Below are 27,838 nucleotides of genomic sequence, written 5' to 3'. Positions count from 1 at the left end.
GTTCAACTTCTGTAAAGACTAAAATGTTTTAGTTGGAGCTCAGTGTAATTATACTAATTAAACAATTATTTCATTTTATATGTTCTTTTAAGAAGCTTTTCAAAATTCAAAACCGGTTTTTAAAGAACTTTTAAAGGATAATATTTCTTTTTGCTAAAAGTAAGCTACCTATGTGTATTATTCATTTCCATTGAATACTTTGTAAACTTATTTGTTCATTGGCTTTTTAGTGGTAAAGTAGTTTTTATTTTGCTCGAGTTTGTAATTTTGTATAATAAAACAGATGACAGTAACTTTCAGTAGTAAACCAAGCATGAACAAAATTGTGAGCTTACTGATAGTTAGGAGGTTACAATAATGTAAGCAATATTTGATGGGTTGGAGAATGTATTATTTTAAACAGTCAGGACCTTAAAGTCAGACCTTTGTTGAAATTGGTTCCTTTCAAATTTAGAAGTTTTTAATCAACTGTATTTAAGTAACTAAGTAATTTTATCTAACTTAGAGTAGGCACAGTTTTTAAAGCATTACTTTGTTAAAATCATTTGCTTAGCAAATGATAATTTGCATTTTGTTTCATCTAAAATTCTGCCAAATTAACTTGATATTTTGCCATGGGAATTATGCTATCCTGCTGCTCTTTAAAGAGAATTTAATTTTTCGATTGGGATTCCCGATTAGGAGAAAACTGTGCTCTCTACAGCACTGATTAGGAATGTTAGTCTGGAGAACAGCAATGCTGTTTTCTCAAACATAGAAGAAGCTGGCTTCGAATACTCTTCGGGAACTTGGTTAAATGAAAAATGCTGTGCGTATTTATCATCCATTGGCAAATAAGTAAATTGGATTTGGTCAAATTGTTATCTAGAGTACATTAAAATGTGTTTTTTCAGCATGGCTTGAATAACCAGCCTAATTATGTATCACAGCCAAATTTTTATGTATCTCAATCATCTAAAAAATTAATATATATTTTTAAAATTAAAAACTGTATTATCGAACCTTAGGTTTCTGTATAGAGATTAATACTTGAATTCTGAATTACATTCAAGAGGCAAAGGAAGTATACATTTTTCGTTTGTAAGGTCTTCTTTATGTTAGGCCAAAAAAATAGTTACATATCCATGGTTAGAAAAGATTTATTTATTAGTTTTTACCAAGGAACATTTAAATAATTTACTTCAAGTTTCATCCGTATTTTCTGACATTCAAAACAATTTAGAAAATACAAATGCCTTAAGAACACACTTCCTGACCCAAGGGAGGGCAGGAAAAAGGAAATTATGTATACAAGTCAGGGCATAATGCCAAAAGTTGAATCATTCTTTAAAATCAATTAATATCACGCAGTTTGTTTACTTAATGGTAGTGTGTTACAATATTAGGTTTTCTGTCTCTAATAGCATCACTTTCTGTTCCTTTTCTTTAATCCTTTTACGTTTTAAGAACAAAATTGTATCTTTTTCCTCTCAACTTAAAAAGGAAACATTAAGTTAATCTTTTTTCCCATTAAAGGGCAAACCTTAAGGACCATTTAAGAAGGAACCTACAGACTTCTTGGTGGTCCTGGGAAACAAATGAGGTGGCTTTCTATGTGACTGGACGAACACCAAAAGATCCACCCGTCCATGAATTTTCTTCTGCCATTTTTCTGTGATGTCTAAAATGGCACCCTTTACAGAATTCCTAAATTACATATTTGTTAACTGAATTGACCTTCTTTTTTCTATCATGGATCACATCTCAACGAGTCTTTATCTAGTAATAAATGTTTGAAACCCTAGGTAGATTCTTAGAGGGCAGATACTCTTCTTTATCTTATTATCTCTAACACCTAGCATACTACCTGGCTCATAATCTGAATTGCCTTCTAACAAAAGGATTGGGCCTAAGAGAGTATGTCACAGATCAGAAACATTTCCATTAGGACCAGGCAGTTAGGAAGAAGCAAAAGCACCAGAGTCTCCTCTGAGTTTTAGTCCCCTCTTGGACCTGTTCTCTTCCTCTCCGATCCAAACAGTGGTCTCCATGTGTGCTCCCACACTGGCCTTTGCATTGGCTTGTCTCTGCTTGAAATGCTCTTCCCCCAGATGGTTGACTCCATCACATCTTTCTGGCCTTTACTCAAAGAGCACTTTTTCAGTAAAACCTGCAGTGATGGTTTTATTTAAAATTGCGAGCTCTCCTTTTCATCCCTGAACATCTGATCCCTCTTACCCAACTTAGTATCTTTTTCCCATGGTATTTACCTTGTTCTAACATGAATATACCTATTATTATTGTTTGGTTTCTCTGCAAAATGCCATAAATTTTGGTCTATTTCATTTATTGTATTGTTTATCTCAGGCATCTAGAAGAATGCTTTCCATGTATTAGGCACTCAATAAATAAATGTTTAAATGGTTGACTGAATGAATTCCCATACATAGCTTGAGGGTATTGAACACCTAGGCTGGGGGTGGCAAATATCTGAAAGTGATAGGGGTGTAGATAGATGATACAGGGTTGTGATGGAGACCAGCCACCAGCCTCACACTTTTACTTACAGCTAGAACTTTACTTATCAAATAAACATAGACTTCGTAAGAATAAAAATACAGAATTTACTATAAGTTTTAGAAATAAACAGTGTAAGTTTTTTCATGATGACGAATGGGCAGATATCCATGTATCATTTAAAATGTACCAGAGAATGTAAAAATATGTGAACCTCACAGGGGAATAATGGATATAACTTAAATCTGTGCTTGACTTCATTGACAAAATTCTTTTGCCATAAAAGTATAGTTGCTTCACTGTGTACTTACAGGCAAAAACAAAATTTTACAAACTGTCAAACTGTGGTTCTGTGTTTTCATGTGACAGATTTATTTCAGTAACAGGTGATTTATTCACATGATATGTTTGTCACATGCAAATGTCCGTTCTTGGATTATCGTTGCCTTTGGAAATTTGATATTCCTCTCTGCATCCATCTCATTAGATTCTAGGTATGAACTAGAAGAGCACATTGTCCAAGATTGCCCAAGCGTTAGTATTATGTCCTAATTGAACCTCATATTCATTTCTAAAATACCCATGGTCCCGTAACTTGGAGAAACTGGTGACATTAAGCACATTATGGGCATTGAGATACCAACCAAGGGTATTTTGCCTATTATACTACTGTGACCATATAACATAAAAGTAGGTAGATGGTAGCTTGCTAATGTGACTAGTAAAAATTTAAACTTGGAAGGAACAAAAAAATGTTGAAGATAAAGCAGTGACAAGTCTTTAGAACTTGGGCCATAGTCCTCAATCTTTTCTCTCCACCCCCAAGCATGCTTTTTTGGACTTTCTGAGCCCCGATGCAGAAAAAGACTTAAAATTCTAGTTTATATCCTAAAGAGGTTTGGAATGATTGCATCCATTTTGGGGTAAGAGGGTAGGGAGTGGAGGAAGTTGCGGTTCTTTTTAAAGAAACACAAAAGGAGCACTTGCAAATTTATTTTAAGATAAGATTTGCCAGAATAAGAAATTCAGTATGAGGGTGGGAAAACAAAACCAAGGAAGTCTCTCGGAAAACAGAAGAAAAAAGATAAGTCACATACAGGATTCAATCCCAGATATACAATACCTGACTAATAGAGGAGTTGCAAAAAGACAAACCCTGAAAAATTGACCAAAGGAAATTGTAAAAAAAAAATATTAGAATTCCCCCAGAGGCAAAGAATTCAGATCTTTAAATTATAAAGGCTCATCAACCATCTAGTATTCTAAAGGAAAGAAGACCCATATTTATCTTACTAGTGTGGAATTTCAGAAGTACAAGGACAGAGAAAATTCTTAAAGCTTCTGGAAAGAAAACAGTTCACCTTCCCAAAAATGTGTATCAGGGGGTGCCTGGGTGGTTCAGTCATTAAGCGTCTGCCTTCGGCCCAGGGCGTGATCCCAGGGTCCTGGGATCGAGCCCTGCATCGGGCTCCCTGCTCCACTGGGAGCCTGCTTCTTCCTCTCCCACTGCCACTGCTTGTGTTCCTTCTCTCCTGCAGTCTCTCTCTCTGTCAAATAAATAAATAAGATCTTTAAAAAAATGTGTATCAGGCTAGCATCACCCATCTCAGTAGCAGTCCTGGCTGCTAGAAGGCAGTGGACCATTAGTGTCAATGTTCGAGGCCAGATTGTTTTTCTAGAATTTTTCTAGAATTTTTTCTAGAATTTGGTACCAAGCCAAACTATACAAATGTGAAGAGAAAATAAAGACATCTTTGGATGTTCAAGGTTCAGAAAATTTTTTTCCACGTCACCTTTCTTAGGGAGTTACAAGGGAGTAATCTAAGAAAGAGAAGGATATGGGAAACTGAGAATAGTGGGTTCAACCAGGAAAGCACTGAAGAGATATCTGGAGGTAATAGCTGTGCAGCAAGGCCTAGAGAACAACCATTCCTGATGGGAGGGTAAGAGAGGGCTCTCAGAAGAATGAGAAGTATGGCAAAGGGTTAAGGAAAAATTAAGACTATGGTCAGATTAACTTTTCCCTCCCCCCAGGAATGATGGGGCTGTTAGAAACAGGAAAAAAGAAAAACACATAAAAAATTCATGGTCCCAATAGAACTCAAAGTAAAATGTATCATGGACTTAAGCATTTGGTGAAGTGTTGTTTTGTTTCGTTTTTTTTTAAGTCCCCACAGATTGTCTTGGAGGTCACTGTTATAGGCCCATATAAAAGGAAGTTTAATGTACTTTCTAGCCTGCATTTAAACAATACATTGTCATAAAAATGTGAATGCTGGTGTGTGGGACTTCTGCTTTTAAAATCAGGCTGTGGAGACAGTATGAAGGGTTTGGTTGTGGTTACAGGTGAGAATGTTAATTTTTTCAATATCGATAAGAATGTAAAAATATAGCTAGCAGGTTAGGGAAGTTTGAGAGAAAAAACATACAGGCACTGGTTTTTTTTTTTTTAAGATTTTTTTTTTAATTCGTTTATTTGTCAGACAGCACAAGCAGGGGGAGTGGCAGGCAGAGGGAGAAGCAGTCTCCGTGCTGAGCAAGGAGCCTGATATGGGACTCGATCCCAAGACCCTGGGATCATGACCTGAGCCGAAGGCAGAGATCCTTAACTGTGACTGAGCCACCCAGGTGTCCCCCCGTACAGGCACTATTAACCTCCTTTTATAAAGTGAGGAGTTAGGGGGTGCCTGAGTGGCTCAATAGGTTAAGTGTCCAACTCTTGGTTTCAGCTCAGGTCATGATGTCAGTCAGGGTCATGAGATGAAGCCCTCCCTGCATAGGGCTCTGTGCTCAGCAGGGAGTCTGTTTGAGATTCTCTCTCTCCCTCTCCTTATGCCCTCCCCCGTTGCACACTCTCTCTGTCTCTCAAATAAGTAAATAAATCTTGAAAAAAACAAAATGAAGTGAGGAGTTAGGATTCTATCCAAAACTAGTGGAAAAGATGAGAAAATTATGTAAAAGTAATATAATAATCAAATAGTGGGGAAGAAGATGATGAAAGGGATATGAGTGAATCCTTCGTTTTATTTTTAAATCAGCAGGCATCGTCTTAAAGTTAATAAACCAAGAAATTATCAAAGTAAGGTACAGAAAAATCTAACTTTTTTTTAAAAACCTGGGTACGGGGTTGAAAGGAGACTTGCTTTTCATCACTATTTGATTTGTCATCCATGTGCATGTAGTTAATTTTAAAAACAAAATGTTTGAGGAACAGGAAATAACCCAGGTTGACAAAAGATTACGTGTAAGGCAATGTTGAAAGATAATACCATAAAACTAAGCTGCAGCCATATTGTAGAGGACCTCATATGCCAAGGTGAAGCAGTGCACTTAATTTAGGAAAACTTAGAGGAGTTTTTGGGCAGTCTGGCCATATGACTGGAGCTATCTCCTTTTAGAAAATGAATTTGTCAGGAGGATGAAGTGGACTGGCAGTGGCACAAAGGGGCATTACGAGTAACCAAGCTAGTTTCAGTTTTCCACAGGAAAAGTAATGAAGAATTGTACCTGGATGATGCTATTGGAAATAGGAAGAAAAAGAAAGAAGGGTATTCCCATTACCATGTTTGATACGTAGTAGATGTTCTAGTATATGTTTGTTGAATGAAGGGATCAAAGGTAGATTCTGTATTTTTTGGTAACTTGTTTGATGTGAGAGGAAAGGAAAGGTAGTTATCCAAGGTGAAATCTTTCTTGAATAGTTACTGTTGTTTATTTTGAGATCCATGGCCTGATTATAGCTCTCTGTGAGAGTAAGACTTGATCCTATATGCCTGTTGCAAAATGCAAAACATTTGTAATTCAATGATCCTTCCCTGCCTGTGTTGCATCTTAGTGACACACAATTATAGTAAGTATTTTTACGAAATAAAAGATGAAACAATATTGCAGCCTAAAATTACATCCCACTTACCCAAGAAAGAAAACTGGTAAGACATATGGAATGTTATAGGGTATAGTTCTTCATAGCCTCATGATTTAAAGGCATAAATATGGATGTTAGATTCCAGTTAGACTCTTGAACAGATAGTTTTTTCCATAGTAGGCTGACTGGCACATGCTAGAATCCAACCCATGACTTTGGCCTTTTGAGTTTAAGTCTGTAATCCACTAGTCTTTAAAGTGCAATATGACAGCATTTTGGGTCACAGAAAAGAAAGAGAACTTCCTTACAGTTTCATTTCCATGTATAATGTATGTAATTTAGTAATACAAAAAGTATATATGATTTATAAGCCAATAAGCGTACAGATATTGGGCATATGCCAATTTTTTTCAACTGATGAGGATATGCTACCAATAGTTCAGAGACATTGCTCTAATCACTATAGCTAACAGACCCAAGAGATACAGACCAGTTACAAGGATCAAAGGAATAAGTGTGTATGTTCCTGTCATTGATCTTGGATGGGGAACTACAGAAGCCTGTGACAGTCTCAGTATGGTGTAATTCTAAGAGCCTTGTATTAGAAGTCATTAGAAGTCAGAGCCTGGCAAATATCATTCTCAATGGGGAAAAGCTGGAAGCCTTTCCCTTAAGATCAGGAACACGACAAAGATGCCCACTCTTTCCACTATTATTCAACATAGTACTAGAAGTCCTTGCAACAGCAATCAGACAACAAAAAGGGATAAAAGGTATCCAAATCGGCAAAGAAGAANAAAAGGTATCCAAATCGGCAAAGAAGAAGTCAAAATGTCTCTCTTCGCAGATGACATGATACTCTATATGGAAAACCCAAAAGAATCCACGCCCAAACTGCTAGAACTTATAGAGCAATTCAATAATGTGGCGGGATACAAAATCAATGCTCAGAAATCAGTTGTATTTCTATACACGAATAATGAGACTGAAGAAAGAGAAATTAGGGAATCCATCCCATTTACAATAACACCAAAAACCATGCGTTACCTTGGAATTAACTTAACCAGAGACGTAAAGGACCTATATGCTAGAAACTATAGATCACTTTTGAAAGATATTGAGGAAGACATAAAAAGATGGAAAAATATTCCATGCTCATGGATTGGAAGAATTAACATAGTTAAAATGTCCATACTACCCAGAGCAATCTACACTTTCAATGCTATCCCGATCAAAATACCGAGGACATTTTTCAAAGAACTGGAACAAATAGTCCTTAAATTTGTATGGAACCAGAAAAGGCCCCGAATCTCCAAGGAACTGTTGAAAAGGAAAAACAAAGCTGGGGGCATCACAATGCCGGATTTCGAGCTGTACTACAAAGCTGTGATCACAAAGACAGCATGGTACTGGCACAAAAACAGACACATCGACCAATGGAACAGAATAGAGAACCCAGAAATGGACCCTCGGCTCTTTGGGCAACTAATCTTTGATAAAGCAGGAAAAAACATCCGGTGGAAAAAAGACAGTCTCTTCAATAAATGGTGCTGGGAAAATTGGACAGCTACATGCAAAAGAATGAAACTTGACCACTCTCTCACACCATACACAAAAATAAACTCCAAATGGATGAAAGACCTCAATGTGAGACAGGAATCCATCAAAATTCTAGAGGAGAACATAGGCAACAACTTCTATGACATCGGCCAGAGCAACCTTTTTCACGACACATCTCCAAAGGCAAGAGAAATAAAAGATAAAATGAACTTATGGGACTTTATCAGGATAAAGAGCTTCTGCACAGCCAAGGAAACAGTCAAAAAAACTAAGAGACAGCCCACGGAATGGGAGAATATATTTGCAAAGGACACCACAGATAAAGGACTGGTATCCAAGATCTACAAAGAACTTCTCAAACTCAATACACGAGAAACAAATAAACAAATCATAAAATGGGCAGAAGATATGAACAGACACTTTTCCAATGAAGACATACAAATGGCTAACAGACACATGAAAAAATGTTCAAAATCATTAGCCATCAGGGAAATTCAAATCAAAACCACACTGAGATACCACCTTACGCCAGTTAGAATGGCAAAGATAGACAAGGCAAGAAACAACAATTGTTGGAGAGGATGTGGAGAAAGGGGATCCCTCCTACATTGTTGGTGGGAATGCAAGTTGGTACAGCCACTCTGGAAAACAGTGTGGAGGTCCCTTAAAAAGTTAAAAATTGAACTACCCTATGACCCAGCCATTGCACTACTGGGTGTTTACCCCAAAGATACAGACGTAGTAAAGAGAAGGGCCATATGCACCCCAATGTTCATAGCTGCATTGTCCACAATAGCCAAATCATGGAAGGAGCCGAGATGCCCTTCAACAGATGACTGGATTAAGAAGCTGTGGTCCATATATACAATGGAATATTACTCAGCTATCAGAAAGAACGAATTCTCAACATTTGCTGCAACATGGCACTGGAGGAGATAATGCTAAGTGAAATAAGTCAAGCAGAGAAAGACAATTATATGATTTCTCTCATCTATGGAACATAAGAACTAGGATGATCGGTAGGGGAAGAAAGGGATAAAGAAAGGGGGGGTAATCAGAAGGGGGAATGAAGCATGAGAGACTGTGGACTCTGAGAAACAAACTGAGGGCTTCAGAGGGGAGGGTGGTGGGGGAATGGGATAGGCTGGTCATGGGTAGTAAGGAGGGCACGTATTGCATGGTGCACTGGGTGTTATACGCAACTAATGAATCATCGAACTTTACATCAGAAACCAGGGATGTACTGTGTGGTGACTAACATAATAAAAAAACATTAAAATAAAAAGAAGAAGTCAGAACCTGGAATTGAGCCATAAGTCTACCAGTTATTGGCTTGTGATCTTTACTTAATCTCTTTAAACTTCAAATTGTATTCAAATCATTTGGCCTTTAAAAGATCTGTCAAATTTCTAGTGATGAATGGGAGAGTTTGTAGAGAATTCTGAGATGTTTTTGCTTGGTCTGAGTTATACTCCATTCTGTTGTTATCAGCCCTCTCTAACATTGATATGTAGTGAAAAATTTGTTGTGAAGCATAAATATGAGATAAAAGGCGAAAAAGCACCTAACCCAGGCTTGGTACATGGTAGGTACTTAATAAATATTTGCTGGATTTTAATCAGTTCCACATATACATTGTTCTTTGAAAGTTTTCTTAAAAGAATTTGGTAATTTGCTTCCTGCCTTTCCTAATATAGCTACAAATAGCTATCACTCTCGAGCCCCGGTACACTGGTCTCATTTGCAGAGAAGGGGTGCACAGGAAGGGGGTAGAGTCTCAGAGTCAGTTAATGCTTGATTCTACCCTAACACCTACTGCACAGGATGGTTGTGAGAAATAAAGGAGGTAGTGCATGTGAAATTACAAAATACAGGACTAAACCATATTAGGGGATTGTTTTATTGTTGCCACAGTTCTGAGAGCGCCCAGAATGTTGAAGCTGCCCAAGTATTAGCATAGTCTACAAACTTCTGTCTTACAGAATAGAACAGTGGGCCTAGATTCCTTTTTTGTCCGGTTACAGGAGATTTTCTTCTTTTTACTGCTCATTTTCAAAACCTGCCACATTAATATACCAGTATATCTTTTTAAGAAATCTTTGTAATTCCATATGTAGCCAACATTCTATTTCAGAAAATGTTAATTGAGCTCAAACATGCATATGAAACACAACAATAATAAAAACAGCGAATTATTTGTGTACAACACATTTCAATTCTAATAATACTTAGGTACTAAGAAAAAATAACAGGCAAAAAGAAAAATAGTCTTTGACAGGCTTATATTTCTAGTTTTGTTGAGTTTTGTTTTATTGTAGTTTTTGACTGTAACGTATAGTACGTGTCTTGATTAAATGAGGTGTACTTTAGCTGCTAATCCCAGAGTGAATAAGTAATTGAAATTCTGTATATACTTACATGTATTTTCAACCTTTCCCCTTTTCTGATGCCTTCCCTCAGATGTACTGAAGCATCCACTGTCTAAAAATCCTTCCCTTAACCCTAAGACCTTCTACTGTTCCATTATGCTGAGTAGTAACTTTTTTCTTGAGTCTAATCCTCCATCCAAACGTTAAATCTTTTTTGGTTTTGTGTTTTAGAGTTATATCTTTCTCCCTTCTTAGATCCCAAGTAGTCCTAGAAACAGAAAGTAACTTACATATTTCCAGCAGAATAAACTTCAGCATACTGATTCAAATGGCCTTTCTGAGGGTAGAAATCTCCATGTTTGCCTTGGAATATTTTTCAACCCCACTCCCCAATAAACACGGGGTGTATGTATGTGTGTGTGTGTGTGTGTGTGTGTGTGTAGCATTGGTTTTACCTAATACAAGCACATGTCAGAGCATAGCAGATTACTCTGTTGTGTTTTCAGACTTCTTTATACCCTCTGCCCTCACCCCATGAAATTATCCTAATTATCTCCAGTAGGAAGAACGAAGACTTGGAAATACTCAGTGCTAATGTTAAGTAGAGGTTAAATTTGTCTATGCTGTGGGCTGGTATCATTCTTTCTTTTTTTTTTTTTTTTTTTTTTTTAAGATTTTTTTTATTTATTCGACAGAGATAGAGACAGCCAGTGAGAGAGGGAACACAAGCAGGGGGAGTGGGAGAGGAAGAAGCAGGCTCCTAGCAGAGGAGCCTGACGTGGGGCTCGATCCCATAACGCCGGGATCACGCCCTGAGCCGAAGGCAGACGCTTAACCGCTGTGCCACCCAGGCGCCCCTGGTATCATTCTTTCTGACATTTAACTTGAAAGTATATTTGCGGGGTCGCATGGCTGGCTCAGTAGAGCATGCAGCTTTTGATCTTGGGGTCACGAGTTCAAGCCCCATGTTGGAAATAGAGCTTCTTTAAAAAAATAATAATTTGAGGATTTCTAATATGGTATGCTAAATTTATGTTTCTTGATTTATAGCTGGAGAGAGTATCCCTAACTCTCTTTTCTCCCTTTATATTTGCATCAACAGGAAGAAGGCAGTATCAAAGAAATTGCAATCACACATCATGTAAAGGAAGGACATGAAAAGGCAGATCCTTCCCAGTTTGAACTTTTAAAAGTATTAGGGCAGGGATCATTTGGAAAGGTAAGTCATGAGTGTGTGTTTTTAAAAAGTTGTTTTTTGGAATTTGTGTATTTCATACAGGTGGAGAATGGAAATATTTTATGAAATACTACTAATCTCTATACAAGTGGTGTTTCTCTGTTCTTAATTTCTCACTATCAGTAAGTGTGAGAAAGTGAATAAAGTCATTCAGAAGTACACTGGAAATTTTCACAAATTGGCAGTAATCACTTCATATTTATTTTATCTTCAAGACCAAGTGACTTCTCTTAATTGTACTTTGTAAATGATTAAAAATCAAAAAATATTTCCCTGATACACTTTTTGATACTCTTTTTGAGTCCTCATGTAGATTTGGAAGGTGATCTTGCCAGATACATTATAACAGTATATCTCAATCCTTCCTCCAAATATCCCTAATACCAGCAGAAATTGAATGGCTACTCTGAAGGAATTAGGGTGGGGGATTACCACTATGAGTATAAAGTTTTGGAGACTTACAAATCGTCTTTAAAATGAATGCAAAGGAGATGCCTGGGTGGCTCAGTTGGTTAAGCATCTGCCTTTGGTTCAGGTCATGATCCCAGGGTCCTGGAATACTCGAGTCCCACGTCAGGCTTCTTGCTCAGCGGAGAGCCTGCTTCTCCCTCTGCCTCCCGCTCCCTCTGCTTGTGCTCACATGTGCTCTCTCACGTGCTCTCTCGCGACAAATAAATAAAATATTTTAAAAATAAACAAACAACAAATGAATGTAAAGGTTACATTCTAGTCAATGATATCCATGTTTGCCTTTAATATCAAAAATGTTTTCCAAAGCCATCAACTAAAATTGCTCAGGAAGATGCAGCATCTTCATCATTTTTCTTCAAATAGTCCTTGTCCCCCTGCTGCATACCTCAGGAGCACTTTCTGTCCTCCATTTTGAGAAGTACAGTATTATGATTACTACTATTTTATCTGACTATTCCGTTTCTCAGTAAGAGGAAGATTCTGAAATTGCATTCAACTTTCACATTGCAGTGCTTGCTTACCACCTCCCTGTGAGGAAACATCTGAAGATAATACGCTTTACAAGCTTCAAAACAACACCTCTTTAGCTCCCTTGTGTATTTTAGGGGGACTATTTGGCAATTCTTGGCTAATATAGGTAATTTATTAAAGCTGTTAACCTCCTTTAACCCCAAAGTGATGCTTTTATTTCAGATATAGGTTAAGTAGGCAGTAGAATATAATGGTTCCAAGTTTGGGCTCTAGGTCAGCCAGACATGGATTTGATTTTTTTTTCCTTCTACTTACTTGTTACGTGTGCTTGAGCAAGTTACTTAACCTCTTCGAGCCCCATTTTCCTCTTCCAGCCAGTCATTAAGTATTGAAATTCCTCAAGGTTCCATTCTAGGCTGCCTTCTCCTCACTCTATACTCCTTACTAATTATTTTCTGCATGCCCACTGTCTTAATTATAACCCACATACAGCTGTCCTAACAGATGTCTCTCTCCAATCTAGATCATGCCTCTAAGCTCTGAACTCTATGTACAGCTGCATATTTTGTTCTCTTCACATGATTCAAAGGCAGTTTAAACTCAACATATCTACAACCAAAGTCATGATTTTCCCCTGCCCCCCCAAAACTATCCTATTTCATTTTTCTCTGCAACTATGAATGGCATCCAGTTAAGCAAGCCAGAAACTTGGGAGGCATTTTTTGACATATCCTTCTACTGCCCACCTTTTCCTCCTGCCTCTCCCCACCAGTCTGAACTATCGGCAAGTCCTGTTGATTCAGTAAAGATTTCTCAAAGCATGCCTGTCCTCTCCTCCACTGCCACTCCTCCAGTCTATGCCACCCCTGTTTCTCCTTAGCCTGTTGAAGGAGGCTCCTAACTGGGACTCCCACATTTATTTTTTCCTCAAGCCACTATTTACATGACAGCCAACAAGAGCTAAGCTTATACTTCAGTAGCTTCCTTTAGCCTTTAGGATAAAGACATACTCTTAAGATGGCTGAGGAGCCCCTTGTTCTGGTGCCTGGCTACCCGAACAACATGACTTTTATGTGTTTTTCACTACCTGTGTTCTGCCTACATTGGCCCTTTTTTTCAGTCCTTAAGCACCTGGCTCCATCCCACTAGAAAGCCTTTGCACATGCGCTTCTCTCTGCGTGAAACGCCCCACCCCACCATTTCCTCATTTTATTACCACCTCTCATGTTTATGATCTCAAAGAAGTCTTCTCTGCCATTCTAAGTCATATTCCTCTGTTTTACCTGTCAGAACATTATATACCTCATCTTCACAGCACTCACCACAATTGCAGTTTTTCATTTGTGTAATTGTTTGTTTATTGGCTATCTCCTCCACTAGACTATGTGTCTTTCCATGAGTGCAGGGGACATGCTTTGTACCATGTCTCAACATTCAGCTAGTAGCAGAGTACATAGCATATAATTCTGGAAAGAAGGAATGAGTAAATAATAGTCCTTACCTCATAGGTTAGTAGTGGGAATTAAATGATAAAAGGCCAAGCACATAATATCTCCTATGAAGTTTTATTATTATGCAGTCGCATTATGGATAAACCCGAATAGATTGGTTTCTTTCTATACATTAGATTTTCAGGGAACACAGTATTTAAGTCGCCAGGAGTTAGCATGCATCTCCCTTTATTTCTTTAAAAGTAACTTAAATACCTTACTATAAATAGCAAACATTAAAAATAGGGCGTCTCCTTTCTTACTCATCCTAAAAAGCCAGTGTAAGCCAAGGAAACAGGGATGACCTGTCAGAGCTTAGAATAGCTTCATGGGGGAGTTCGAAAGGTCATGAATACTCTGGCTGGGGAAGATCCGATGGCATCTGGGACCACTGCTGCTCCTGCTACACTTAACTGGTGACCTGCCAGAGGGAACAGATTAAGAGCCCCTGAGCAGGAGCACAGAACTGGGTGGCTGGCCTGGTTCTTGTTCTAATACCTCCACTGTGACACTAGTCAAATTATTTAACCTCTCTAAGCCCTAGCTTGGGCAGCTATAAATAGGCATTCCTTAGTCCGCCTGCCTCCCAAAATTATCATGATGATGTATTACAAATACTTGTGAAGGTCCTTTGCAAATTAAGAAGTGCTGAAAAGTGTTAAGGTACTTTCAAAGAAGGGTGAAAAAAGTTTGGAATCCACAGGGAGAATTTTTCTTGTGGAATGGCACAAAGAAGCTTGATTAGAGAATCTTAAGAATAAATACCAGAGAAGTCCTAATTATCTCCACCTAATTAGAATTTATTTCTGTTCAAAAATACTAATAATCTCTGATTACCTTTAACATTTGAACATCATCCCATCTTAGAAACTTGATTAAGAATGCTTTTTTCTCCCTAGTTTGGCTCCCTGCTAACTGGCTAAAAGGAACTAAAGGGTGGGGCATCTTGGAAGGGACAAGAGGGAGCGATTTGGGAAGAGGAACACACAATGCATCAGGGTTTCTGTGCAAGTTGTGGTGCTCTTCACTAAACTTTTGAGGTCATTGCCAATCACCTTTGGCACAGTTTCTCAAAGTGAGGAACTCTGCCTCGCCCTAGAATCAGTTGAATGTAGGATTTTTTGATTTTTGCTAACAGCCTGGCATGCTAGTGCAGATAATTGAGAGCTGACCTGAAAGTTAATTCTTGATTATAATTGCTTCTCTTTCCATCTGTGGCAACTCAATAACTGCTAGGAAAGGATAGAAGAAAAAAGTTGAAATTCAGGTCCATTTAGCAAGTATGTTTAAAGATTGAATGAAAAAGATCATGAATCACGATATTGTACACCTGAAACTAATATTACACTGTATGTTAACTAACTGAAATTTAAATAAAAACTTTTTTAAAAAGATCACAAGCATAATGATCAAAATGAACAGAAAAGATTTATAGATAGTTTTGTATTAGCCATGTTATAGCTTGACTGAATTATTTAGAGCAGGCTTTATTCATTTTGCATAAATTTCACACTATATTTTGAAAGCAGCTAAAAATAATTTGCAAAATCAAGAGGCTCAGTAACATACCTAGGAACTATGTTCTTCATTTTTAGGTGTATGGGATAATCTGATTTTTAAAAGGTTGAAAGGGTTCTGTCTTAAGTCACATTAAATATTTGTGAATAGGCTTCTTCAGTGTAAGTGTTGTAAATTGTTCTGCCCAGCAATGAGAAATTTATGTGCAGTTTTCATACATGGAAAAGACCAATTATCAGTGAATAATTGTATCAACAGAGAATTATGGTCAAGGGGACCTCCTGTGTGACAATTTTTATCGAATTGGAAGAATTTTTGTTTTGTTAAAAAATCAGAGCAATGACCACTCGTGTTATACGTTAAACATGTTAGACTTTTATCTGATTACATAGTTTAAAGATTTTTGTGTCTTATATGTTACATGCTCTTTGGGAATTGGCAGAAAATGAAAAGAAAGAAAACAATGTATTCACTTATGTTGACACCCCCAAGTTATTACCACTGTTTACAACTCATTGTATTTATAATCGATACATAAGAAAAATAAGCATCTACAGTGTGTCAGAATCTCTCTAGTAATACACTGTATTATAGAAAGGGTCTCATTTTTAACAATGGCGTAATTTGTGATACTTTGTAAAACTTACTTTCTCTCATTTAAATACAGGTTTTCTTAGTCAAAAAAATCTCAGGCTCTGATGCTAGACAGCTTTATGCCATGAAAGTGTTGAAGAAGGCCACATTGAAAGGTAAGTGCTGCAACTGTTTATACAGTTTGCATAGTCGAAGCAAACTGAAAGGTTTTAGCAGATCTCCAGTGACTCCTAGGCCAGTTACTTACATTCTGAATCTGTTCTTGTTACTTTCTTTAAATTTAGACTTTCTTTAAGTGAATTTTTCCTACTGGGCTTGGAATCATATGACTAGTGAGCATGGGAGTTGCCATGTTATAAAAGAAGTATTATAAATTCATCTTGGGCTTATGCAAGTAGAGGTTTAGAAATTCAAACTGGATTTGATTCATCTTCAAATTAATGTGATTATTTTAATGTTTTAAAAACTTACTGATTTACCAGATGCAAAATAGCTTTTATTTTAAGGACTTTTTATCATCTTGACTCTTGTCTCCAAGTAAGTTTTTATTCTAAGCCTTTGATTTTGAACAATCTTATATAGGATTTGACTCTTTTAAGTAAATAATCATTTAGAAGAAATTATACATAGTTTTTAAAATACTTAAATCTTTTATTTAGTAGTTTTGGTTTTTTTACCACATACTCTCTGGTTGTTTATGTATTGAGTCCCAGCATTTTTTTCCTCGTCGATTTACATGTAATTTTAAAGCTTTTAAAATATCCAGGAAGGAATATTTGTTATGATAATTTATTATTTCTGATGTTACTCTTCACAGTTAGTCACCTACCCTGGATATCATCATTCCAAGAAATTCCACCATTCTCTATAAACACCATCCTTTGCTTTCTTTCTCTTGCTCCTTTCCTGAATGTATTTTCTTTCCTATCTAGTCTCTACAACTGGCACACTACTTACTTGATTCTTGCTAGGACCAGGGAATTAAATTATATCCTCAGTGCCCTACTTTACATCACTACTTATATAACTTTATGCTTACAAATCCCAAGTTATAAAACCACATTGGTGGAACTTACACAAAAGAGGTCATTCACAAAAACAGCAAGAGTATGTTTCATATATTTAACAGGATCTGTGTTGTGCATAATATGCGTAAAGGAAACTATGAAACTGAAAAACCTAAAAGATATCAGGAAAGGAAATAAATGCCCAATTCCTTCTAGAGAAAGCTAACTGTTGTTAAGAATCTCAGTATTCATCTAGCCATCCAAGTAGCTCCATATCCTCAAGATTCCAATTGAATTTTTCCTTAAATATTTAAAATTTCATTTGAAAAACACATACCTCAAACAGAATATGTGCTGTGCCGTATGGCAAACCAGGTATATAGAAAAATGAGAAATCATGATTTTACAAATTTTGTTTGAACTACTCCTGAGCAACCTGGGGGAAAAAAAATTAGCCTTCTCTTAAACCCTATGCCATAAAAAAAAAAAAAATCTAACAACCTAACCGAGCAATCTAACCGAATTTTACAAATTACTACATCTAGGAAACTTGTGAAGAGATATTGAGCAAATTATAAACAGATCAACACTGCAAACGATTTTAGCCTATAACAGAATGAAAAATAGTATAAACAGGAAATCATGAAATTATTCACCTCAAATATTAGAAATTAATAATATAAGGAATGAGTACAGGGCTCCTACGGGCCAAATCTAGGACAATTTGAACATTGCAGTAATTAATGATAGTGATGAATTACAAAGCACTGAATAAAACAAAAATCCATGGATTGATCCATAAATTAAGTAATGTGGAGAAAGGGAAAGCTCTTCCTTACAGTAGAATTCCTACTAATAAATGTAAAAGGAGTAATTGAGTTAGGAGATCCTGAAAAGTACCATTACAACCTCTACCTAAAGGATTTCAGAATAAATTTTATGAAGAGAGATAAAATAATGTTTGGAAAAATGTTCTATTTTGCTGATAAGTACATGTAAAATAATGTTATCATTTCATATGATGGCAACATAAATTGGAAGGTGGTTTTGCAACAAATACAGAGAGCCATTATTGCTGCTAAATTAACCTGAGGAAATAATCTCAAAAAATTCGTGCACTTGGGGCGCCTGGGTGGCACAGCAGTTGGGCGTCTGCCTTCGGCCCAGGGCGTGATCCCGGCGTTGTGGGATCGAGCCCCACATCGGGCTCCTCCGCTGTGGGCCTGCTTCTTCCTCTCCCACTCCCCCTGCTTGTGTGTTCCCTCTCTCGCTGGCTGTCTCTATCTCTGTCAAATAAATAAGTAGAATCTTTAAAAAAAAAAATTCGTGCACTTGAAAATTCTCACAGCAACATTAATTTATAAGTTGAGAATTTATCAATCACACAAATATTGAAAAGTAGAGGAATGTTTAAAAATTATAGTATACCATTTAATAGGATATTATTTAAAAGAAATATTTCACATATAATCCCCAAAATGAACAATGAAAATATGTAAGTGAATAATTATAACAAATTTGACTACCACAAGTATGTAAAATTATATGGATATAAGCTATAGAAGAAACCATAGAAAAATGAAAATATTGACATACTGGAATTGTAAGCTGTCAGATAATTTTTAATGCATTCTTAAATTCAGTTTTTATTTTTATCAGAATAATGTGTATATAGAATCTTACAAAATAGCATTGCTTTACCAACCCTCCTCCCTATCCCAATTTGACCCTCAAAGACAATGACTTTCGTCTCCTTAACTACTATTTCTGTGATTTACCTCCACATTCAATACTCTTTATTGCAGTTGTTTGATTGTTTTCATTTGGTGACATAATTTATTGACTTTCTAACATGACAGATTAGGGTTTAGTTCTCTTATCCTACCACCCACACATAATTTTGCCTTTCATGTCCTCCCAGTAATGTTTTCATTATTACAGCTTTCTAAGCAGGGGAAATGGCAGGCAGAAGGAGAAGCAGGCTCCCCACTGAGCAAGAAACCTGATGTGGGATTTGATCCCAGGACCCCGGGATCATAACCTGAGCTAAAGGCAGATATTTGACCGACTGACCCACCCAGGCATCCCACATTGTTACAGCTTTTATAAGAACTGTTCCTAACTGAGCCAAGTAGTATACTGAAGTCACATTACCTTCACATATTTGCTGTATTAAATCTCATTTTCTAAATTCTGTGTCTTCCTTTTTCTCAGTTTACTTTCCAGTCTGAGTAGAACACATCTCCTAGTAGCTACCTCAGAAAGGGTGAATGGCTGATAAAAATCTTTGTGACCTTGAATGTCTTAAAATGCCTTTATTCTACCCCCTCAGTTAATTTATAATTTGGCTGAGTGTAAAATTCTAGGTGAGAAATAATTTTCCCTCATATTTTAAGGCATTGTTTCCATTGTCTTCCAGTTTCCTGTGTTGAAATTATGAGGTTTATTGCAGTACTGACTTCCAGTCCTTTGTACGTAAGCTGCTTTTCTTCTTTGGAAGTTTTTAGAATCACTCTATTCTTTATCCCTGGTATCCTGGAATTTGTACAGTGATATTTCTTTAGTGTGAACTTTTAAAATTCACGATACCAGGTATGGGGTGGTCTCTTTCAATCTGGAAACCGATTTCTTCAGTTCTGGCAAAGTATTTTGTCATTTCTTCCCCATTTTGTAACTCCTGCTCTTTAAATATGTTGGACTTTCTGGATCATTTCTTAATTTTTTTCTTTACTGTTTTCCAGTTTCGTCTTTTTTTTTTCCTGTTTTTTAGGAAATATTACCAATTATCTTTCAAACTTTCTATTGACATTTTTGTTTGTACCATTTTTAATTTCCTAGATTTTCCTTGTTCTCCATTTTTAAAAACTTTTTATTATGAAAGGTGTCAAACATTTACAGAAAGAAACAAAAGAATATAGAAAACTTCCATATACCCTCCTTGCTGTTTCAGCATTTCTCAACTCACAGTCAATTTTTTTTGCATCTGTGTCCTTTCTTTTCCCCTCTCTTGATACTATGAAGCAAATCCTAGACACTGTACAATTTCTTCCCTAAGTATTTTAGTATCTATCTCTAAAAGATAAAAATTCTTTAAAGAACTAATACAACTCTATCACTATACCTAAAAAATTAATATATAGATATCTAATCAATGTTCAAATTTCCAGTTGTGCCTGTTGTTACAGTTCATCTGTCTTTTTGCAATTTGTTTGAATTGAGATCTATATAAGATCTCTATTTGCAGTTGATTGATTTCTCTTTAAGTTTTTTAATCTGTGAACTCTGTCTCCATTTTTTTTCTTTGTAGCTTATTTGTTGAAGATACTGGTTCCTTCCCCCCACCCCTCTTAAAGCTTCTTGTTTCATGGGTGCCATATGGTCTTTGTTCTGTTGGGGTATATAAATTACAAGGTTGATTTTTAAGTATTCTCCTCTTCTTTACATTTTCTCTGTTTCCCTTTATTCCCTTTTTTCTGTTTATTTTGATAACTGTTTTTCATCTTTAGAGCCTTTCCTCAAATGCCTTGGGATCCTTTGCTACCTTTTTCGCATTTAAGAGTGAGGTACCAGGGCACCTGGGTGGCTCAGTTGGTTGAGTGTCCAACTCTTGGTTTTGGCTCAGATCATGATCTCAGGGTCGTGAGATCAAGCCCCACTTTGGGCTCTGTGCTCAGCGGAGAGTCCACTTGAGATTCTCGCTCCTCACCTCCCCCCACCAAATAAATAAATAAATCTTTAAAAAAAAAAAAGAGTGAGGTACCAAATAGCCGATTGGAAAGAGTTCTATGGCAAGAATTTCCTTATTTCTCATTGACTTCATTCGCTTAGGCTTAGCTTTTAGCTTTCTCTTATCTACTTTGTAAGTTACCACTTACTCATCTGCTCTTGCTTCCTCTCCTGTTCTTTGTCCTTGTGAGTTTATGCATAATTTTTCCATTATCGTAATTTCAGTGGGGCTTTGGGAGAAAGTAGAAAGTAAAACATTTATGTTTAACCAGAAGTCTCTTTGCATTTCAGAGTTCCTATTACTACAATAAATGGGATCAAATAGAAGTCAGTAGCGTTGAGTTTGTAGGCACTTTTGTCCTAATACAGTAGTCTGTGGGCCTAAAAGTTTCTTAATACATAATCCTAGAAGCATAAACAGCATTTCTTCTTATTCACTCTTAATGTTCAAGTCAAGGAGGATTTAAAATCTAATAGCTACTATATGAGAAAAATTATTTCAGAGGAATGTAGTTGCTTTGCCAGCATGAGTCATTATTAACAAATTCTATTTTAGGGTTTAGAGTTTAGCCAATATAAAACATATCTTCTTCTAAACCAGTATATCCTAATCAGAAATCCTGATTGCAGGATGATTTATATTTGTCAGTAGGACTTTACATGAGTAAAAGAAACCAGATTAGAAGTACTACACAGTCATGCCTCAGAAAAAATGAAGAAATTCTTGAGTAGGTAAATCTCACTGCTCATTTTCAACTAAACAAGTTCTCATCAGTGTTACATGTAAGGCAACCACCTCACAAGATAATCATAATAGAAAGAAAATCATCTTGTTTTAGCTTCTCATTTTATAGAGAAGGAAGCAGGAAGTCCCCAAGCAGTGTAAGAATTCGACCAGGTAATTCATCTAGTTACTAACAGGGCCACTAAATCCTGTAGTTCTTGACTCCCAAATAATTGTTCTTTTCAGTGTGATAGAATAATAGATGAAGGATATACAGTAAATACACTGTGGATGTTTTTGCTGTTCACTGAGCAGAGAGGTGAGTTTTAAATGATAAGCTTTGTAATCTTTGTTTAATTATTGAAAGAAATAGAAATTTGGAATCCAGCTTTAAGGTAATAGGAACTGAATCCAAGATCATATGGGTAGCATTAGAAAAAGCACAGATAAGGGCTAGACTAGAACAGAATTATCAGCAGACCTAGGTTATGAACCTCATTCATATAAATAATAGAAAGGGTCTGTTGGATAGAAGACACCAGAGTTGTTGTGATAGCATAGGATAATGAAATCAGAGATTGATACTGAATTTGATACACCTGCTGGACAAGTCATTTAAAAGACAGAGCTTTATATATCTCAAGAGCAAAATGATTTCTATACCAGGTTTGCCCATTTTCAGTCACTGGCGCCATAATTTCCCAATTGAAAGTGGAAAATTAGTAGGATGGGAAACATAGGATTTTGTTTTAGATTGTTTCTTTTTTCCAGGGGTCTTATTTCTGTGTTTTAAATATCTGGTCACTTTATGTTGAAAAGAATACAAGTTCATCTTTCTCTCTTCTTACTCTCCCCCCACAGAAGACTCTCTTCCCCGTTCTTTCTGCTTAATCTTTAACATAACCATTCAGTCACTCTTGCCTGAAGAATGCAAGTCATTTATGATTTATCCATATTATGCAACAGAAAAAATAATAAAATTTTAATGAATGATCATTTTCACCTCTTTAATCCGTTGAGCTACCAACATAGAATACTTACCAGAATGTATTCTATTTAGTTAGTTGTCGGTCATTCCCACCAGATTATGAGTTTCTTGAAGATTATTTTGTTTGTATTTGTATCTCACAGTATCTGGTATATAGAATTTGCTCAAGAAATCATTGGTTGGGGGGCGCCTGGGTGGCTCAGTCGGTTAAGCGTCCCAGGGTCCTGGGATCAAGCCCCATGTCGGGCTCCCTGTTCAGTGGGGAGTCTGTTTCTCCCTGTCCCTCTGCCCCTCCCCCTGCCCCTCTGCCCCTCCCCCTGCTTGTGCTCTCTCTCTCTTTCTCTCGCTAATAAATAAAATCTTAAAAAAAAAAGGGGAAATCATTGGTTGGTAAAAGAGAGCTTTACGTACAGGATCAAACATAAATTTATCTACCATTACTATCTACCATTCCAAGTTGTCAAGAACCTGGGTCTTCCCAATTTCACCTCCCCAGTTTCCATACCAATTTAGTTCCTTTCTCTTCCTCATGCATGCCTCCACGTCGCTGCTTGCGCTGGTTCTTGGTACCTGGACTTTTCTTCTTTAGGCCTGATCCTTCCCACCCATCTAAATTCCACTCCAAAAGTTCCTAACTCCACCTCTTGCTTTCCCATGCGAGTAAAACTCATCTTTCCTTTCTCTGAATTTCTGTACTACTTACTGCCGGTAATAAGTCATTTTACTCCTTCATCATATTCATGGTGCTATAGCTACCATTTAATTGAATATCTCCTATACATCAGGCTCTGGGATGTACAGGCTTATCTCAAATGGTCGTACAGCCCACAAAGATACAATGGTGTTATCTCTACGTTATAGATGAGGGGTAATGGAGTCTCCAAGAGTTTTAGTAGGTAACTTGCTTAAGATCACACAGATCCGAATCCGATTTTTTTAACTCCAAAAAGCCTTTGCTCTTTCAGCTGCACCACATTATTTCTTCTTCCTCTCCCTCTCCTTCCCCCAAAATAGACCTTTTCAGGTATACCCATCCTTCACCACATCTGCCACATTTTACAGATGCTTAATGAGCGCTTGTTGAATTGAGTTGATATGGTTGGTAGAGGTAGTGAAACCTATTCCATTTTCTTGTATGTGTTTTAATATTTCATTGGGATGCCTCATTTTTCAAAAGTTACTCTTTTTTGGTCATTTTTCATAACTTTGATTAAAATACTTGTAAATTTGATGTTAAAGCCAACATCTGATTCAACATCTGATATGTTCTCTGTATGTATTTTTTTTAACCTAAAGCACAGATTTTATTAGTATGAACAATTTCTTCTGGTTGTATAATTTAGTAAAAATATATTAATTTTGAAAATTCAAGAGTAATAGTTTTATTTGTATGTATAAGTAGTTTTATTGGTATGTATAAAAATATGAATTCACATTTTAGAATTTTATTTAAAATAGGCACCAAAGAGATTTTGCTTTAAAGATTGTCTCTGAAAGCTATTGTAGTACAGCATATGTACAATATTTTGTAGTTCGAGATCGTGTTCGGACAAAAATGGAGCGTGATATCTTGGTAGAAGTTAATCATCCTTTTATTGTCAAGTTGCATTATGGTAAGTTATGAACCACTTGCAACCTCATCCCTCCAACTGAGCTCCCACTCCCTGAGTGCATTCAGATACATTAATGTATATAACTATTTGCTTGTGTATAGTTATGTGTGTTTAACAGATAAATAAAGTCATGGGAATTAAGCCATTACTTCTTAAACAAATTTAGAATCCTTTATTGCATTAATACGTGTGTTTCTGAGTGGTAGCCATAGGAATAGGGAGTAATAATCATTGTTTTTATTTTAATAATTAGCAACAGTGTACCAGCATTTTATAGTCCATATGTGTTAGCCTAACTTTTCTTAAAGCAAGAAACTTGATCACTAATGTCAGCATCTTGAAGCTTTTATCACCTTTCTTTTCCCCAAAGGTGTGTGTGGGTGAAGTTGTGGTGATTCTTAATATGTGTAATTAAAGCTAGCCAACCCACATTTTTTCCTGCACTTAAGTGACATGGTTCTTGTATTTCATTTCATGGTTAAGTAACCATGTTGGGAATTTTTCTTATTGATCACATGTTTTAAAACTACTGTATTCCTGGGAGACTAGTGCCTGAAGAAAATTCAACAAATGTTCTAGTGGTTCCATAATAAGAAACACTGCCTTTAACATTTCCGCATGGAAACTAAGAGAAATCAGTGGTTATCTTCTCAGTAAAAAACCAGTTTAGATCTAGGATATAATCATAAATTTGTTTAAAAATAATATTCATTTGTGAGTGAGTTGACCTAATGTAAGGCAAAAAAATAAACCCTGGTGGATTAAACAGAAATTTTCATTTTTTTATTCAGCTTTTCAAACTGAAGGGAAGTTGTATCTTATTTTGGATTTTCTCAGGGGAGGAGATTTGTTTACACGCTTATCCAAAGAGGTATGTAATTAATCTCTATTTTTAATCTATCTATATGCATCCTGATTTAACTAAAGCTTTGCTATATTTCAAAATTATGTTTATCTTATTTTCTCTAGTGGCACAAGAGTCTTACATTACGGAATTAGAGCCAAAAAGAGTTCTTTTCCTACCTTTTTAAGTTATTCTGAAAGTAGGACTTTAAATTGATAAACTGTCTTTGCCTATTGTCCTGCTTTTAGTTACAGTTTTTCAGAAGCAATAATATATCAAGATATCCTTAAACAATTAGTAGTGGAAATTCAGTATGCATTTAAAAGATCACTTTTTGTTTCTAAGATGTTACTGTGGTAGGGCAACAAGGGCGCAGTCCGAATACAGATGTTACTTAACAAAATGTAACATTATCCCCCCCCCCATTTAGCATCTAGAAAGTGATTAGTTGACTGATTTGATCATTTTTGCAAATTCCTTTCATAAGTAAATTGTGGATAAAACTACATGTGATTAGCGTATTTATAACTTTTTGAATATTTAAACTCTAGGATGGAATTTTAAATAAAAACTACAGACACAGAAAGAAAATAAGACAGAAAAACTATTATTTTATTTTAGGTGATGTTCACAGAAGAAGATGTCAAATTCTACTTGGCCGAACTTGCACTTGCTTTAGACCATCTGCATAGCCTGGGAATAATCTATAGAGACTTAAAACCAGAAAAGTAAGGAATCATGCTACTAAGTTGAATACAATGTAATTATTAGGAGGTAATAAAAAATAAAATTACTTTGTAGAACTACCACAAGAATTACGTTAGAGTGCCCATGCTTCACATTTCTGCTAACACTATGTAATCTCATATTTTTAAAAATCTGCCAGTCAAAGTGTCTGTTATTGTTATCTTGCTTTCGTTTGCACTTTTATTTTTAATGAGGTTGAAATCCATTTTCATATGTTTGTTGGCAATTTGTATTTTTGTGTGATTTTTCTGTTCATGACCTTCATTCATCTTGGAATATTTTTTTCCCGTTGTTTTTTAAGAGACCTTTAGAAATTAAGAATTTAACCATTTGACATATATTGCAAATAGTTTTTTTAGTTTGTCTTTTTTTTTTTTAAAGATTTTATTTATTTATTTGACAGAGATAGAGACAGCCAGCGAGAGAGGGGAACACAAGCAGGGGGAGTGGGGAGGAAGAAGCAGGCTCCCAGCGGAGGAGCCTGATGTGGGGCCCGATCCCATAATGCCGGGATCACGCCCTGAGCTGAAGGCAGACGTTTAACCGTTGTGCCACCCAGGCGCCCCTAGTTTGTCTTTTAACTTTACTTATTCTCTTTTTACCTACACAAGTATTTTTTTCTCAGTCAGATCTACTAATCTTTTCTTTTTTTTTTTTTAAAGATTTTATTTATTCATTCGACAAAGATAGAGACAGCCAGCGAGAGAGGGAACACAAGCAGGGGGAGTGGGAGAGGAAGAAGCAGGCTCATAGGAGAAGAGCCTGATGTGGGGCTCTATCCCAGAATGCCGGGATCACGCCCTGAGCCGAAGGCAGACGCTTAACCGCTGTGCCACCCAGGCGCCCCTACTAATCTTTTCTGATCTCTTCCATGTCTTTTATTCTTAGAAAGCCTTTTCCAATCCCATAATCAGATACTTTCCTTCTCATTTTATGGTTTCTTTTTTTACTTTTAACTCCCTCTGGAAATCTTTTGGTATGAAGGATGGCGAAGAGCTAATACTTTCCTTCAAATACCATTTATGGAAAAAAAAATTTTTTTTTGAAGAAGGGGAGAGAGAGAGAGTGCGCGCAAATGCACGAGCAGGGGGCAGAGGGAGAGAGAGAATCTTAAGCAGGCTCCACACCCAGCATGGAGCCTGATGTGGGGCTCAGTCTCACAACCCTGAGATCATGACCTGAGCCAAAATCAAGAGTCAGACACTTAACCGACTGAGCCACCCTTGTGCTCCTGAAAATTTTCTTCTCCACATCATTTCAAATTTTTAGCGTGAGTTGAGCAAATTTCCCATTGTTTCTGCAGTAGCAAGTATCAAGAAGCTAATATTTGGGGCACGCCTGGGTGACTCAGTCAGTTAAGTGTCCGACTCTTGATTTAGGCTCGGGTCATGATCTCAGGGTTGTTAGATGGAGCCCTTTATTGGGCTCTGTGCTGGGCGTGGAGCCTGCTTAAGATTCTCTCTCTCCTTCTCCCTCTGCCCCCCCACTCACACTCACGTGCTCTCTGTCTCTCAAAGAAAAAAATAAATCCTTTAAAAAAAGAATTTGGATATTACTTACATTAAAATGTTACATGCAAATTTCAAATTATATATTACAACAGGAAATGCTCCTTTGGAATCCTACTACGTGATCATTTAGAAATTATATTTTCACATTTTACTTTTGTTTTTCATACATTTTGGTTTTGGATAAGTTTCATATAGCTCCCTTGTTATTCCCTATTACTGAGTTTTTCTCATCATTTTCCTGATTTCTAACTGTCAAGACACAAAATATAATTCCTGGTGAGAATAAATATTCAAGCACATAGTCCCTTAGAAGAAAAAAATTACTATAAACATAAGATTAAACATTCATAGTAAAAATATGTGTTAGTGTTATATGTCATTTAGTTGAATGGATTTATAGTAAACCGTTAAATTAGCGTTGGTCATAAAATTATGTATACAGCATGGCCCCTTCTTAAGAGTTGAATAAGATCGGGGCGCCTGGGTGGCACAGCGGTTAAGCGTCTGCCTTCGGCTCAGGGCGTGATCCCGGCATTCTGGGATCGAGCCCCACATCAGGCTCTTCTCCTATGAGCCTGCTTCTTCCTCTCCCACTCCCCCTGCTTGT

General features: G+C 36.6%; 1 protein-coding gene across 10 annotated transcripts in view; it reads left to right on the top strand.

Moving 5' to 3' along the window:
- The window catches only part of RPS6KA3 (ribosomal protein S6 kinase A3), a 113,890-nt gene that overhangs the window by 46,891 nt on the left and 39,161 nt on the right, over positions 1-27,838 (top strand). For all 10 annotated transcript variants that reach the window (XM_034649862.1, XM_034649861.1, XM_034649863.1 and 7 more), the window contains 5 exons: positions 11,393-11,509; positions 16,145-16,226; positions 24,049-24,129; positions 24,921-25,000; positions 25,595-25,701. In XM_034649862.1, coding sequence (XP_034505753.1) covers positions 11,393-11,509; positions 16,145-16,226; positions 24,049-24,129; positions 24,921-25,000; positions 25,595-25,701 — 467 coding nt within the window. The remainder of the gene's footprint in view (positions 1-11,392; positions 11,510-16,144; positions 16,227-24,048; positions 24,130-24,920; positions 25,001-25,594; positions 25,702-27,838) is intronic.

The sequence above is a fragment of the Ailuropoda melanoleuca genome, chromosome X (assembly GCF_002007445.2).
Source record: "Ailuropoda melanoleuca isolate Jingjing chromosome X, ASM200744v2, whole genome shotgun sequence".
Taxonomy (NCBI): domain Eukaryota; kingdom Metazoa; phylum Chordata; class Mammalia; order Carnivora; family Ursidae; genus Ailuropoda; species Ailuropoda melanoleuca.
The sequence above is the reverse complement of the archived record's forward strand: the minus strand, read 5'-3'. Positions and strand labels throughout refer to the sequence as shown.